At 39.1% G+C, this 16,956-nt stretch overlaps 2 protein-coding genes across 3 annotated transcripts; one reads left to right on the top strand and one right to left on the bottom strand.

The window, feature by feature from the left end:
- Positions 1-55: 55 nt before the first annotated feature.
- Positions 56-2,666, top strand: atp5md (ATP synthase membrane subunit k). Its single transcript, XM_030730571.1, has 4 exons — positions 56-205; positions 1,502-1,606; positions 1,701-1,794; positions 2,540-2,666. Exons 1-3 carry the CDS (start codon positions 92-94, stop codon positions 1,788-1,790), a joined length of 309 nt encoding a protein of 102 aa, XP_030586431.1. The 5' UTR covers positions 56-91; the 3' UTR covers positions 1,791-1,794; positions 2,540-2,666.
- Positions 2,667-2,671: 5 nt separating this feature from the next.
- taf5 (TAF5 RNA polymerase II, TATA box binding protein (TBP)-associated factor) lies at positions 2,672-7,188 on the bottom strand. 2 transcript variants are annotated; one of them, XM_030730551.1, is made up of 11 exons: positions 6,746-7,188; positions 6,002-6,233; positions 5,594-5,909; positions 5,219-5,382; positions 4,949-5,084; positions 4,447-4,567; positions 4,231-4,360; positions 3,915-4,079; positions 3,624-3,801; positions 3,295-3,472; positions 2,672-3,153 (listed from the first exon to the last, which is right to left on the bottom strand). In XM_030730551.1, exons 1-11 carry the CDS (start codon positions 7,158-7,160, stop codon positions 2,939-2,941), a joined length of 2,250 nt encoding a protein of 749 aa, XP_030586411.1. In that variant the 5' UTR covers positions 7,161-7,188; the 3' UTR covers positions 2,672-2,938. The 2 variants fall into 2 exon arrangements, with proteins under 2 accessions (XP_030586411.1, XP_030586420.1); XM_030730560.1 differs by having other exon boundaries at positions 6,002-6,230.
- Between the last annotated feature and the right edge of the window lie 9,768 nt (positions 7,189-16,956).

Genomic DNA, 16,956 nt, shown 5'->3' with positions numbered 1-16,956 from the left:
TCACAGATAATACGGACTGATTGGCACTGACATTAGCCATTCAGTGACCGTTCTCGACCTTAAATTTGAGTGACGTTATTTTGAACCAATAATGGTGCAGTCCTCGAATGCTGACTTTGGGCAGGACTTCCTAGCGACTTTAGCATTGCGGCCTCTGCTGAAGGACACCTGTCTCATTCTGGTTGTACGGGGTCGAGTCTTAAAGGTAAGCCTCAAGATGTTTAGAAACAAATTAGAACACTTACTTTGCTTTCAGCAATTCTGAGTTGAGTCAAGTTGTCTTTAAAACGCATCTGTGATGCTGTACTGTTTGACCCAGTGATCTGAAACAAATTAACTAGCTAGCAGGCTAAGCTAGCAAGCTAACATTAACTGACTATTGAGTGTGCACTGGCAGATGAATTATCTCCTATTAGTGCATTTAAATTACAGCATTGTTTAACCAGAAGCAGAACCTGGCAGGCTGGGTGAATATGCAAAAGCATGTCCTTCACGTCTGTCACATTTTAATAACGCATCGTGTCAAGCCAACTGCTACAAAGGCTGCAAACTCTCTTATGGAACTATCTACTGCTAGTACTTCCAGTAGCTACTTTACCGATAGGATTTTTTGTGTGTGGTGGATCAAAATAGTACTAACAAACGTGCTTGAGCTCCCCCTCTCAATAACACCTGTAAAGTCTACTTAGTAGTACTAAAGTTTCATTTATTTTAGCTGTAATTGATTATTTCATAATTCACCGCTATTTTCTTTCTCTAAATTCACAGTAAATGGAACAATATCCCGTTGTGTCGTGCTTTCTCTGATCAATAGTTCCCAGCCAAATCACTGATACAATGTATCTAAAATAATACGATCAGCATACAAAATTTAATTATCATTTGGGATAATTTTTTATATTGCCTTTTTTTTTTTTTAATATATTGCTGCTTCAGTAAGAGTGAATTGGGAAGGTTTACAAGGTGGTAGTGGGACCTGCTGTGATGCATGATTTTGAGATGATGGTACTGACAGGCAGACAGGAAGCTGAGCTGGAGGTGTCAGAGTTGAAGATGCAAAGATTTTCATTGAGTGACCAGAATGAACAGGATTGGAAATTAGTATATCAAAGGGACAGCTCAGGTTGAGTGCTTTGAATACAAAGTTAGAGAGGCAAGGTTGAGGTGGTTTGGACATGTGCAGAGAAGAGAGAGTGGGTTCATTGGACAAAAGATGCTAAATATGGAGCTGTCAGGCAGGAGGAAAAGAGGAAAATCACAAAAAAGATTAATGGTTGTAGTGAAGGAGGACATGCAGAGGGTTTGTGTGACAGGAGGATGCCAGGAATACAGTGAGATGTAGAAGATGATCCACTGTGGCAAATCCTAGAGGGAGCATTTGGAAGATGAAGTAATTATTGCTGCTTAAGATTGTTTTATCAAATTGTCGCTACAGTCAATAATATGTCTGCTTGTCAATTATTATACTAGTTACTTTTTTTTTTTTTTCTTCCTTGTATAGGACCATCTGTTATCCATCATGGCAGGACACGATGCTGGAACTCAGCACCAGTTCACTGGGATTGCCAAGTACTTTAATTCATACACAATCACAGGAAGGAGGAATGTGAGTTGTGTATATAAACTGTATAGTTGTCTAGAGATATTGTGCTTTTATGTATTTCTCACAACTTCTATAAGTATTTTATTTTTCCTTTCAGTGTGTTTTGGCCACATATGCCAGCCTAGCAGCCATCGCCCTTTTCTTCAAATTGAAGCCTAAGAAAAAGCCTGCTATCACAGAAAAGTGATTATGTAAGTATGTTAAAGTCTTTCTAAACAGAGGTCTGTATTTGAATCTGTACAGTCTGTAAGCAAGAAACACGATTTGGGGGACAGAACACTATTTAACCACAATAGCCTACACAATGTAGGATAATATATAATATACTGTAAATAGTCCGGCACATCATGCACATTGTATATAGTGTTATTATTATTAGTAGTATTAAGGTTAATATTGTTTGTTGATTTTATATATATTCTTTTCTTAATAGTGTGAATTATTATATCTTTATTTATATTTATAATAACTGCGGCTGCTGTTACACCCAAATTTCCCCTCTGTGGGACAATAAAGGCTGTTTCTTCTTCTTCTATTTGCTTTGTGAATTCTAATGAACCACATTTGAGTGGAATATTACTGTTGCGTGCATTTAAAAATGTCTGTGTGATTGCAAAACCATTGGCTCTCATAAGGTGGTGATTTAGCTTTTTATTCTTTTTTTTTTTTTTTTTTTTTAATGTTATCTGCATTCCTAAATGGGGAAAGACAGAAATATCCGCTGGCTACAGTTCTCAGATTCTATACTGGAGAATAGCTTCTTCCCTACTGACTGCTAAACCAGAACACTTGACTTTGACTTCTGAATGCAAACTTTATTTTTAATGAGATTTTATTTTAAAAAAAAGTTATAATTACTAAAGTGTTCTTGGGCAAAACTAAGCCATATTGTAGTTATTCAGTTAAATTAACTATGCCCCTCTTGTGTCCTTATAGGTTTCCATTTGACCGTCATTTCCAACAGCTGGGGAGAGGAAAGAGCAGCTGGACACGCTTGTAATAAAATATGAGTGTTTGGTTTTCCAATGTTAATAAAGAACGTTTATGCCCAAAACATAGAAAACACTTTTCTTTATTTACAATGTGCACCAGTATAAAAGATTATGATACAGAAATGTCAGCCATGTATTGAGTAGACACTGTACTCAAGACAGTGATTTTAAATGTACAGTCCTGTTTGGCTCACGCGGTTGGCTAACCTCATTTGTTATGTTAGCCAAATGTAAACTGAGTTTTTTTTATTTTCACTGTGCCACAAACTTCCTCTGTTACTTGTGGCAGTCGGGATCAAAAGTTTGCAAATTTCTAGCTTCCATTAGTTATGTTCTCAGAGTCTCAAGGATTGAAGGCTCCAGCAGCCAGAAGCAGGTTCCTGCGGGTGAAGTGAAGGTGTATAACAGGAGTAGATTTAGACGTGTAGGTGCCTAGCAGAAGCTCCTGGGAGTTATCTTGTAAATGGATGTGTCCTGTAGCTGCCGTGAAGTCATCAGTCTCCAAGTCATCGAATGCTTTCATCGCATCCCACAGGCGAACTGTGTTGTCCATAGAACCTAAAAAAAAATTCAACTTTTTCACTCCAGCTATACTGGCTTTTTTCTTTTTAGCCTCACCAGTCTAAGATCATGTTATATAATTGTAGTTTAAGATTAATCACTTGATGAAAAAGTATAAAAGAAACATTGAACACCCACCAGAAGCAAGGATCTCACCATCCCTGCTGAACCTAAGGGAATAAATGGTATCTGTGTGGCCCTTGAGCTCTCCAACCATCAGTCCATGGCCGATGTCCCACAGGAGGACTCTGCCATCAGTGGCCCCTGATGCCAAAAATTTCCCATTGGGAGAGAAAGCAAGTGCATGGATGGGACCCTGAAAAGTGACATTAAACATTAGATTAACAGATGTTCAAGCAACATTTACTTCTAGCTGTGATGCACTACGCATCAGCCAATCTAGAGTAAACTACCTGAATTCCCTATAAACTAAAATTAGGTTTGCTAAATGTTAGTTGAACTCTAACCTTGTGACCAGTGAAGATGCGCGCACAGTTTCCAGTGAGGACGTCCCAGAGGCGGATGGTGCGGTCAGATGACCCTGTGGCCACGTAATTGGAGTTTGGGTGAAAACGAGTGCAAGTGACATCAGCCAGGTGACCAGAAAATATCCGCAGAGGCTGGTAGTGGTCTGTCGCCCACAGACTGTTTTAAAAAAAGCAGAAAGTGGACCAATGAAAGGCACCTGTTGAAAGAGCTGGTTTGTATCAACACCACAATGTCCTAGCGTGCTATCACACGATGATAACATTTCTTACCGGGCGACCCTGTCATGTCCTCCAGAGACAAAATAGTAGCCGTAGGGGGAAAACTGTGTGTCCCACACTGGGTAGTTGTGGCCTTTGTAGGCCACCAGACAACTAAATGTTAGGAGACTCCATAACCTCACTGTACCATCTTCTGAACTCGAGAGCAAGTAGTTTCTGCAAAAAAAAACAATAAGTAAGATTTCCCTTTTTCTATGCCATAAGTCTAATCTTTTAATGACATATACAGCATAACCTGTTATACAAATAAAATCATGGACTTATTAAGGAATTTCTAGAAGACAAAGGTGAATCTGAGCTGTTCTACCTGTCTGGGCTGAAGCTGATGCCATACACCGGTCCACTGTGTCCATACAGTATCTTTGATTCGCTGGCCGTCTTCTCATCCATGATCCTTTCCAGCACGTCGTCTGACTCTTTGTCAATCAGGTTCAGGTCTTAAGAGAAAATAGGAAAAATTAAGTCACCGTGTTAGAAAAATAACCATTTTCTAGCTGCAAGTAAAGATGATGTCACGCTGTACCTGCTGCAGACTTGACTTTGCGGAGCTTTTTCGGTGTGACACTCCAAACTCGTACTGTGGAGTCAGCAAAGCCTCCTGCGATCAGGCTGGAGTCATCAGTGAAGTCCACTGCAGTCAGACCCTTAAGAAGATAATTACAATTAATTTATATCATAGTTTACATTGCTACAATGTACAAACATTAGGAGGTATCACAATTCTGAAACTATCACGATCCAAACATCCACAATATCATATTGCAATCCCATCTTTCCGCACTGTGAACTGGAAATACATCTGAATAATGGAGTTTATTTTGTATTCACTAACCAATTATGATCAAGTCTCCAGGCCTGTGGTAAAAAGATTTTTACCCATTGTTTGTTGTTTTTGTTATTCCCTCCATAGAAAAACTTAAGCATGTAATGAAACTCCGAACCAAAAATTAAGGTATTAACTAACTACAGTTTTGGAGAATTGCTATACCTCCAGCAGCCATATTAAACATGTCATGAAATTTTACCTGGTACACATTGAGAAAAGTGTAGAAGCAGATGGAGGGAAGGTTATCTGGTCCCAGACGGATCCTTTTTGTGGCCTCCTTCATGTACATGATCTTGTCCAGCTTGTCTGAGTCTTTGAGCTCTGGCAGGGGTATCCTAAATAAGGCAAACATTTTATCATGAACCACCATTCAGAAACGATGGCACTGACCCTCAAAATGTATTTGATGGAGAAGATTCGACTCTAGAGTAGTATGCACAATATACAGTACTGTGTAAACAATGCCTACCTGTTCTGTGAAGGAGCATTTGGATCCTGCTTTTTGCTCTTGGAGCCCATACTATCCTTTTTTGGCTTTTTTTTCTTGGGTTTACCCTCCTCATTCTCTGCCTCCTCATCTTCGTCATCAAGTGGCAGCTCGATTTCTGGTTCCTTCAGCAATCCATAGTAAACCTGCACCAGGTCGAGTGACAGTGAAACCAGGACATGTAATTTCAACAGGTTTGGTATAGAAGTGGTTAGAAATAATGAAAAAAATAGAGTTTATTACTCTGATGAAAGTATTAACACAAAGTGTTCTGGACACCCTCAATACAGGGGTCACGGGGTCATGGTTTTTCCCATAATTTGTCAAACGTCTATATGTGTAATGTACAAATCCAACCTTAGTTTTATTGGCCTCTCGCTTGGCCTCTCCTGCCAAGCTGCCAGACATTGCATCGATCTGGCTCTTGCTGCGTGGCATGCCATCAAAGATGTCTATGTAGAGGTGCTCTTGGATAATATTCCAGATCTGGTTGTTCTGACGTTCCTGCAGGTGTCTCTTCAGCAGCTGATAAGAGTCACGGGAGATACGCAGGACAAACTTGCTGGTGCGGAAGTCCAACAGAGTCTCGTTGCCTCTCATGTGCTCCTTCTTGGTCAAGCCAGACAAAATCCGCAAGTCGTCTTCGTAGTAGCACTCCTGGTCCCCACTGAACCTGAGAGGGAGAGGAACATAAAGACAAAGTTATTAAGGTGCGTGGAAAAGAGACTGTGGTTGATATTTGATAGAATGTACAATTAGACTCACTTTTCAAAGAAGGCCTTAGCCTCACTTTCATGATTGTTGTACACCAGCTCCAGATACATGTGGACAAATAGCGGATAGAAGACCTGGGACAGTTCGGCTCTATGACAGTCCAAAACTGTTTCTATGAACTTCTTCAGGTCACTGTAATAGACCTCATACAGAGCTGGATCTCCCTGCTGGCTGTAAGCTGACAGCACCACACTGACATCCGGCTGGTCCTCTCCAGCCGCTGCTGAAAAAGAGTCCCAGTGAGATGAGTTATATTAGCAGTGTGCTGGTTTCACCCATGTGTAAATAATAATTTTTAAGTTTACCTCAACTTTCAATGTAAAGTAAATGCAACTTTGCCTTTTTTTTTTTTTTTTTTGAAAGCATATTAAATAACCAATAGGTTACAGTTATTTTACCCTTCATTTGCAATTAGAATTTCACATCTTACAAAGCATATGAATGTGGGAATATTGGTAAATGGTGCCAACAGATTGAAATACACATTATCACTGCATCTACCTTACTGAATGAACACCAAGCAACCCTGCCATAAAAGACAAATTAACATGTTACTACACCAAGTTAACACATGGTGTAAAAGTGCTTAACTCTTAAAGCTCTGACCATTATCTTTAAACTGATACCGGTGTAGGAGATTCTTGTATTAACCTCGTAGGTGATTTTACGTCATCAGGAGACGTTAATCTCTTGTTCTCTACACATAAAAGCGGCAGCACTCAGAGTTTACTGTACCTTTTGTTGGCGCCTGGGCTCCGACGGAAGATGACCCGGTAACTCGGCTGAGAAGAGAGCTCGCATCCCCGCCTTCCAAGTCCACACTGCCCGCAGCACCTCCTGCCCCGGAGGATTCGGTGGACTTCAGGTTCAGTGAATTTTCCGGTAATCCCGCTTCACGCCGCAAAATCTCGACGGACTCTGTGAGTTTGTTCTTTTTGAGGAACTGTAGGACTGCCAGCAGTGTCTGTTGATCCTCCGAGGGAACCGCAGCCGATTGTTTGTTGCTTCCAGTCGAAGCGCTGGAGCCGGGGGACGCAGAGAGCACTCTACCTTCGTTTGCATTGTTATTTCCAAAGCCATCGGCCGATGGTTCTGTTTTTATGTCTGTTTTTATGTCCGCGTCGCCTATACCACCTTGTACGGCCGCCATTTTCGGAATGAATTGCGCATGTGCGATGTGAAACAACCGAAAACACCAACGGTGCAAGACAAGGACATCTGATTGGTTCTTAAAGTGAGCGTAATTAGAAACGTCCAGAAGTCCCGCCCCTCCGAATCGCTTATAATGGTTTACGCATTTGCTTAGCATGTGAAAGGTCGCTGGTTCAATTCCAGCCGGAGACCCAAATCCCCGTTGAGGTTTGCCTCAGGAAGGGCAAATCAATCATGTTACCCGCTGTGCCCCCATTTCATAACTCATTGGGGTGTTATTGTGTAATTGTAGCGCAGTAGACCTATTACATACTCAGACTGTGTTTCACATGGGCATAGATTTCACTTGAGAAACTGTTTGTGTATAAAAATAAAATAGTGACAAAAATAATCTGTAAGCATAGTAATATAATTTGTTTAATAAGACCAGCATTCCAAATTCCGGAGATACTAAAATTATTGTCATTTATATCAATGAAAAGCATCACATCCCCACATGAAAACCTAGAAAAAATAAAGTTGGACATATTTGCATGAAAAATGCCTGAAATAATCGAGTGATCTGACTAATCAAATGACCATTTCCAATTCTGAGCTTTAATTTTAATTTACAAGACCTGAAGAACATCTGTTTCTATAAATCTTACTGTGCATTTTAAAAAATCTTGCATGATTTAATTTTACAGTCTAATTTGTATCATCTTTTGCCAGGTGGTGGCACTTTGCTCCCACACACTGGCCAGTGTCTCAACAATGTACTTATACAATATGTTGTTGCTATGAATAAAATCAGGTATTTGTTTTTTCTGTTAAACATTAGTAAATGGGGGAAAAAATCCCATCAGAACCCATACCAGAGGTCCTGCTGATGCATTTATTATTAAAAAAAAAGAAATCAAAGACAGTTAACAAAAAAAAAAAAAAATGAAATTAACCATTAAAAAAAAGTCACAAATGATTAAAAAGGGAATTACTACAGTTCTGATTGTGGACTAAGTGAATAATATGGACCTCTGTAGAAAAATACATACATCTTTGCAATGTATTTTGGGGGGGGGGGGGGGGGGGGGGGGGGGGGGGCTTTTTAAGCCAGTCATCAGGGACAACAGAAGGAAAAGGCATAAAGCAGTCTTTTAAGTCAGAAGATGCTCATGACTCGTCTTCTGCACCTTTACGTTACTTTATGCACTTTTTTTTTTTAACTTCAAGTTTCAACGATATCCAACACTTTATGGCAGATAATGTGTGACACAGTAAGGTGAGGTATAGTAACTGACCATTCCAACTTTTCCAAGTTTTTGTTTTATGGGCAACTTGTAACAGTGAGGAAACACAAGAAGGGCAGAAACCGTGTATGAGCATCCATGGCGTTTCCTGTGCATTCTGCTGAGTCTGATTTTCTGCCCATACAAAACAGCACACCTTGCCCGAGTGAACAGGCTGTCAAAGACGTTCACCGCTGACTGGACATCTTTTGAGGCAGTTCAGCTTCTGTTTTCATTTCAAGGAAACTGTCAGTAGAAAATCACCACTTAATCTTGTTTTATTGTATTTCTGTTTCAAACCGCTTTAAATCTTCATTTGCTTTGGCTGTATGTTTCTTTAATTTGAAATCCCCCCTTAAGTGTAATAACTGCACTGTAAATACAATAATACTGAATTCTAACAAAAATTCTGCAACCTGCCTACGAACATATATTTGCAGTCTATTACTGACTTTTTCTACACTGAGTATAGGTCCAAGTATAACTGTTCTCCACTCTCTAAATCTGATTTATACACTCTCAAAATCAAGCGCATGATAACTCAGCAGCAGGTTGAACATGCAGACTACGGCCTATTTTAAAGGAGGGGACAAAAGAAGGGTTCACGGCAGAAGAAGGCGTTGTATAACACTGCGGCTATGTTGCTCCTTGTGGAGGAGAGATGGGGGTGGGGTTGGCTGGTGAAAGTGGGAGACATACATGTGAACATCAGCAGCTCAGGGTGTGGTCATCAATGCAGGCTCATTGTAAAGCTGCTAATTAGGCAGTAATCCCATTCCTTTCTATGGTGTGTAAAGATAGAAAAAAAACCTGACATATTTTTGGTTTCACTCTTTCTGTAAAATACATGTCAGACTAAAGGTCTCTGATCAGTAAATGACTCCTTCATATAGCAAGTTACAAAGCGCCTGCCTGATTATTTATGCTGTGCCATATGGCTTGAATTTCCAGTGCCTGCACATCAATGAATGGAACAGTAGCCTCAGCTTTTGTGTTCTTTTATTGAATCATTACACTTTGCTTTTGCTGTGCAATGACAGAATAATGATCCCACATGCTTAAGTAGATTACCGTGACCTGAGTAGCAGAAAGTCAAATTAAGAATGGTGAAACACAATGAAGAGAGAGAGAAATCTTCTGATGTTTATTGGTTCCTCATAAATGTTGACCCTGACCTGATTACATGCAGCTGATTAGTGTAAAAGTGAATACTTTTACATAGTGACGCTTTATTGTATGCTTTTACTGAAATTCTCATGGCTATAGGTACAGTTGTACAGTAGGTACGTGCCTTTTTCTCTTTCTTGTGTTATCTGGCTAAACTTTCTTTGGGCATGACAGGTTTGGTCTTTTGTTTTGTAGGTTTATAGTTTTATTTACAGTTCGATTTAGTCAGTTTCCAGACTGGGTTTTATTCATTTCAGTTTAATTTTTTTTCAAGGTTAGTTCCAGTTTAGTCTTGATTAGTTTCAACAATATTTTTATTTTCTGTTGTTTTAATAAGAGCGGTATTTGTCATATAATAATAGTACAACAGTACTATACAACGATACAAACATTTGACGTACAGCCTCAGTAAATATGTGCTCCAAATCCTCCTTAGGCTGGTTTTGTTTTCAAAGATGCTGTGTATATTTTTTATTTTAGTTCTAATTTTTAAGTGCAAAACATCACTTAACACTTTTTCTCACATCTAGTTTTAGTTTTACTTCACAAAATAACCTCGGTGAGTATATCTGAAACAATTCTACACAGCGAAGCTTCCCATGTTTCCTTTATTTTTCATGGCAGTGTTTTCACAGCACGCTCTCTTTGTGCCCCGCCCTGATCCACATGAACCTCAGTTCCCCAGTGCCGCCATGCTAGCAAGCTGGGGATAAGAAGTCACTTGTTTTTCTTTCCCACTTTTCCCAGATGTGTTTTAAAAAAAAAATGACCACATTCAAGTGAAAATAAGACTTTTCAAGCCGTTCGTTGATTAAGTTGTCTTTTATTCTTTTGATATGAAGCTGCTCTAGAGCTCTTTACAGTGATAATGTAATGGCTGAGTGAGGTGAAGAGAGACTCGTGTTCAGTCTCATCCTCTCTTCACACCTCAGTGATGAGTTTGCCCCCCCCCCCCCCCCCCCCCCCACGAGTGTGTATATATGTGTGTGTGTGTGTGTAAGCTGGAGGACTCTTCCACCATCCCCAGTTTCTCTGTCACGAGGCAGCAGGGTGTGGCTTCCCCCAGCAGAGACAGGTTTTCTGGAGCGAACACAGATCCTCAAAGAAAAAGCAACTGTTTCATGTACACTTTAAAGCCTGATTTCCATGCAGCTTTAGTGCCCTGATATATAGTTTGAATTAAAAAGGTTGCCATAAAATCTAAGCAATTGTAGCATTTAGCAATATTTATGGTGTATTTCATTGCTATGTTGATTGCTCTGGTTTTCTGTACTTGCGATAAAGCCTTACATTGTCAGTGGTATACTGCTGCTGATACCACTGACATGCATCAGTGATTTAAATTAAAAGGCTGTTGCAGTGGTTAATGCACATAGGGAGAAGATGTGCTTTATGTTTATATAACCCAATAAAACTGGGGCGGGTGTGGGGAGTGTTTGATGTGATAATTACAATCGGTGACACCAGCAAAGTCTGTCACATTTGATTTATATTAATTTATTCCAAAAAAGATTTATGGCAAAGGCCATTATTAAAAAGACATTCACTTTTGCAGGGAAGTGTGTATGTGCCTGTTCATGTGATGCAGTCCTGTGAGTGCAGAGCGGGGCGTGGCAGATTTCTAGTCACTTTCTTTTTTCTTTTTTTTTGGTTAATGTTGGATGTGTGTGTGTTTAGGACATTATTTTCTTGAGCTTTATATACTCAAATGAATCCAGCTACATAAAAATTACTATTTATGTTTCAATTATCCAAAAGATGATTGGATTTGGGATTTTGACTAGCTGTCTGTTGTTTTTGTCTGTTAACTACACTTCAAGTGTCCTCATGGTTAACACTTTGTGTTCCTGTGGCTTTCACTGGTAGTCCTTCCTTAGTTTTTGATGATGGAATTAGCTGGAGTATTCAGCAGTCAGCTGGGGAAAGAGAGCACATGACTGAGAGGGTGTCTAATGATTACCTTCACCTTTATTAAAAGAACCATTAGTTTTTTGCCACTGACAAAACACTGCCTTCCTGTCTTTGAGCAATGAACGGTCAAGAAGCAGATTTAAATCCCCCCACTGAGATGCACAAGTAAATAATTCATGAGGTGTGACTCTCAGAAGAGGTGGAAAATGCCCGAAGAGATGGAAAGAGAAGGAGAGACAGAGAGCAAGGGAGGGATGAAAGGAGAGAGCAGAGAGAGGGTGGATTTAGAAGGCAGCATGGTGTGTGGGCTGGGGAGAGGGTCGGGAACCAAGAGGAGTGGGGTAGCACATGGGGAGTGGTAACAACACAGGAAGGATGGGAAAATCAGAGGATTTTTTTGGCTGAGAGAGGGTCGAGGGAAAAACATTACATGAGATTGTGAATGTGAAAAGTGACATGTAGGGGTGAGAGGCAGGTGCAGAGCGAGGTGTGAAACATATGAAGTAAAAAATGAAACAGTGAAGCAGACTCAATACAGCAAGGTATGAGGTGAGCTGGCTTCTGGTAGCTATTGGCAACAGAGAAGAACTTCACTTTTATCTAGTTTAATTGCACAGAGATGGTAGAAAATTTTTTTAAAAAAGAGCTATATTTTTTTTCATATTTTGATAGACTTAATGAAAGGCTGATTTGTTGCATCTGATTCCTAAATATTCGCACACAACCACTTAAGTCTCCATTTGTGGAGACTGGAAAAACATCATTTTAAACCCACTGTGCAACAAACTTTAAGACACGTATCACAGGTTAGGCGGCTAACAGTTGCGCTAAAATCCATCTTTATGTTAGAGTAATTCCTTCAAAGCTCCAAAATCAAATATTATCTGTGCGCCTACCAGCCTGTCATTCCCTGTCTGGCAGAGGTTGCTAATTTCTTTGGCCTGTGTTAGGAGAGCATGTGTGTGCGTGCATAAATGCATCGTCGACCCTTTTGCCAATCCAAGCAGAATAATGGGTGTGAAGGCAGAGATGTGGTGCTAGAGTTCTCCATTTCGGGGAAAGGAAATGTGGGGAGTCTGCATTATTCAATACTGACCTGACTGGAGAGCTGGATTCTGCACGCAGTTATCAGCTTAGCTGGTTTTACAGAGGGGTGTGGGCATCTTGGATATATGCTTTACTGTGTTATACCATTGTTTCTGGCCTTTGTATAACTATACCATAATAACTTAGTTTCACAGGCTTAGTTTAACAGTAGCTTTATATTTACTATAAAAGATGTGGGGTAAAAGTGACATAAGAGTCCCAAAATGTTTAATCTAAAGTTTAATCTAATCTTTTAAGATCATTTCACTTATTAATAAGGCTCTTTCTCCTTTTTTACACAAATCTTTAAGAAAAAAAACACACCAGTATCCTGAAACAACAGAAAACAAATAGGTTTGCTGCAGGAAAATGTGCGCCTGATTTTTAGAAAAGCTTTCCAGCATTTTGCTTAGGTGTTGCAAACTGCCACTGTATATTAAATGTAACTGGAGCTAGTCACCACATAAACAGCTGAAATCTGACAAAGTGGGATTTTAAAGAGGAAGTCAGATGAAACAGGAAGCCTAATGAGGTTTTTTTTAACTCCCAACAAACTATTTTCCAAATTATTTCAATGGAAAGAGAGCGTGTCCAACCTTGTGCCGTTAATACTACATATTAGAGCTGCACGATTGTCATCAAAATGATAATCATGATTATTATTTGATCAGTATTGAGATGCCAATTACTTATGGTAATTCATTGATAGTCATTGACAAAAAGTTTTATATTGCACTGTCAGGTAAACACAGCACTGCTTTGTGTAACATTGCTGCTGTACAAATCTTTGCAGCAAAATAAAATTGATCCTCCTTATTAATCTAAATTCAGTGCATCTTTTAGAAGAGAAATTAAAAATATATATAGATAAAAAAAATGCACCAAAAACTTAACACAAAATGTAATCAACATGATGCTGGTTTCACATTTACATTGTGCTACATTCCTGCTAAACATGCTTGCAGACATTTGTTATCTAAGTGCATCTTCAGTTATTATCCAGTCATTGTATGTGTATGATGAATGTGATAAAACACATAGCAAAGTACTCCACAAAGTACTCTTTATTTCCCCTGTGGTGTTTTACATACAACACCAGCTTTGCCACTTTGGAAAAATAATTGCAGAGACAGGGACTAACATATCGTTTGTCCAGTATGTTAACCATTTTCCCAAAGCCTTCGTTACTCACCGTGTTTTAGTCCATTGGGCAAATGGAATGCAATTCCTCAGTGATTTCAGTGCATCTCTGTGAGCTGATGGATTGACTGATGCACTGTGCATTCTTGCTTTTATGGATGTCTAAGCTAATGTTGGACGATTCATGTTGGCAACCATTGCACTGTTTTTCTTGGCCTTCATGCATTAATTACACCGCAGCTTGTGGTGTGTTTTCAGGCAGTTAAATAAGTTAGTTGTGTTGCTTTGAGTTGTGTTGCAGACACAGCTCAGCACTCATTGAATATGATTTCTTCATGGTTAACATCACTTGACTTAAATCTGAAACATTTCCAATACTTCCAACCAGCCTTTAATTGAAAATCGTGATTGAGATTAAAATTTAATTAATTGTGCAGTCCTTCTATGTATACTAATCAATATAATGATTATCATAATCACCATCCTAGCATGTTACCAATCATGACATTGCTGCACTAGTGGCTGAGATTTAAGCAGTTAAAGAGATGGCGAACATGTTTTTTGTTTAACTGGACAACAAATAATTTCTGTAAGTTAAGCTGTCCTCTTGGAGTACAGCAGTACTCTTGGACTAGAAAACTGTGGGCATTTATTGTATATGAAGTGCACATATGAACCGCTGATTTTACAAAATTGCTGTTGTCCTATCAGTCAACTTTTCTGTTTATACAATGACATTACAAACATGTTTGAGGCAGTCGTATCATTCAAATGCTGCCTTTAAGACAACCAAATTGTAAAACATGAGCCACATGCCCAGTCTCACCTGGTGGGAGGAGCTTAGAACAGAGAGGAAGGAGCTGCAGGTGGAGGTATTTTTGCCCATTTGCTTGTTTTCAGATTCTTTTGCCTTTTCTACATTTCTTTCTTTTGCAGCCTTAAGGTGGTGATTACAGTTTTATCATAACCATACAAAGCACGTGCTCCTATAAATAACACTGAAGCTGCAATAAAGCTGATTATACATAAGAGGTGCATTCATACCAGGATGTATTTGGTGAGTGTCTGTAGCCACTGGATACTGTTCAGTGCAAGAGCAGAGATTATAATGCTTTGCTGCATAAAATAGAAAAGATGTTTGCCAAATATTTACTATAAATATTTTACCATGTAATATGCAACATCTTGATTTTATATTTAAACAAATAGTTTTACTTTCTTCACAGTGCACCCTCTCTCTCTCTCTCTCTCTCTGCTTCCTGTTTCTCGTTGCTCCCGCCCACACATTTTCTGTCAGTCGAGATCTAACTAGGTGCTTAAGCAACCCCCTGCTCCAGGTCCCTCACAACAGTTTTGCGCAGTACAGTTTTTTTTTTTATCACTATAAATAACACAGGCCCCATCTAATTAAGGAGCACAGCACAGTGATGCAAACTCCTGCAAAGAAATTGGTCCTATTGAAGCAATTTGATTCAAATCATTATTTTTATTCACCTAAATCTGTACATCTCCATATAGCATAAAATATCGCTGTTATTGTGATTAGTTTTTACGCTGCTGACTTACATGGTATTCTCACAGAATAAAGACTTATAAATAAAGTCCTTTGTTCTTGCAATCCAAACGTCTTTACATTGCTTCTCCCTGCAAAATTACCCCTCTCCGTGGTCCAGTGGGTACATCCAAAGATCGGGCGCGCGCACACACACACACACACACACACACACACACACACACGCACGCACGCACACACACACACACACACACACACACACACACACACACACACACACACAAAATGAATGACAGCTGTGGTGAGGGTAAGATAAACGGGTGCATTGTAATTTGCCAAAGGTCACAGCCTTGGTACTTAGAGCTCCTTTCTGGAAAAATACTGAATCAATACTCACATTTGCTAAGTAGCAACATATGCATTTTAAAGACAAATACCTTACATTATTTTATAATTTATATATTACTTCTGAAAGTGCAAAGTGCCTCATTGTCTGCTGTTTTATGCCAAAGGTAATTTAAGAAGTTAGTTTCTTGTGAGTGGGTATGTGCATGCATAGAAATGTGGACAACCTAAAAAAGAAATGTGATACAGTACCAATGGATGCATTATTGAGTCTTTCCATCCAGTATCTAGTGGAGATATACAGTATGGTCCATAACACCCGGTGTTAATCACATTGGCAGGGAATTTTCTTCTAGGACATCCAGGACAATAGAGCAGCTGATAAAGATCCCCTCCCCTGTGGATAGCAGGCTTTAGTAAATTAAAGTAGATTTGACAGTAACACCTGAACTAAAGCTCAACCCGCTCTGTAAGCCCAAGTGTTTGGAAGGACCTTTTCATTTTATCAGTTAATTTGTCATTTGAAAGGATACACTGATTTTCATTCAGCTGCCTGTTTTCATGGAACAAGAGGTTACAGCATAGTGAAACTATTGCCCTTATTTTCTCTCTAATTTAAGAATATTTGAATATAAAGGCTACAAATAGAAAAATGACACGGTGAAGCAAAATCTTTGTTCACCTTGAGGTGTGTCTGAGACACAAAAGAGCAAATGGGGGTGGACCAGGTTTTCTTTTGTTACCACTATTCGATGTTGCCAGGAGGGGAGGGTGGACGGGATGATGGGAATGTCCTTGGGGACTGGCCAACCTGTGCAAAATAAAACAACCAACAGACGTGTGGTTGCACAAGCCTGCACTGTTAAATTTGCATGAAAAGGCAGAAACAAGCAGATTTCACATACTTGCAGGCTTAAAAAAAATTACATATACATGTATTCAAATATCCAGGAACCAATATATGGCTCACCATCATCATTAATAAACTGTACATACTTTAATTCAGAAATGCATCTCAACATTCTTATACCTTGTCTTCAAACCTCAGTATAGAGACAAATTTTGTAAACACTGGCCTGCAGCCTAAAAAAAAAAAAATATATATATATGTATATATATATATATATATATATATATATATATATATATATATATATATATATATATATATATATATATATATTAGATGTCTTTTTTATTGCTAAACGACATTTGCATAAAGCTGCTTATCTCCAGTGGAATCTGAAAATAGTCAATTTCTATATAAGGCATGATTCAGATTAAGGAAGCAAATTATTCAGTGGAATTACCATAACATTTCTTTGCCAATAACAAGGTGTTTTCACACTCAGACAGCCTGTAATTAT

This window comes from Archocentrus centrarchus, chromosome 1 (assembly GCF_007364275.1).
Source record: "Archocentrus centrarchus isolate MPI-CPG fArcCen1 chromosome 1, fArcCen1, whole genome shotgun sequence".
NCBI classification, from domain to species: domain Eukaryota; kingdom Metazoa; phylum Chordata; class Actinopteri; order Cichliformes; family Cichlidae; genus Archocentrus; species Archocentrus centrarchus.
The sequence above is the reverse complement of the archived record's forward strand: the minus strand, read 5'-3'. Positions and strand labels throughout refer to the sequence as shown.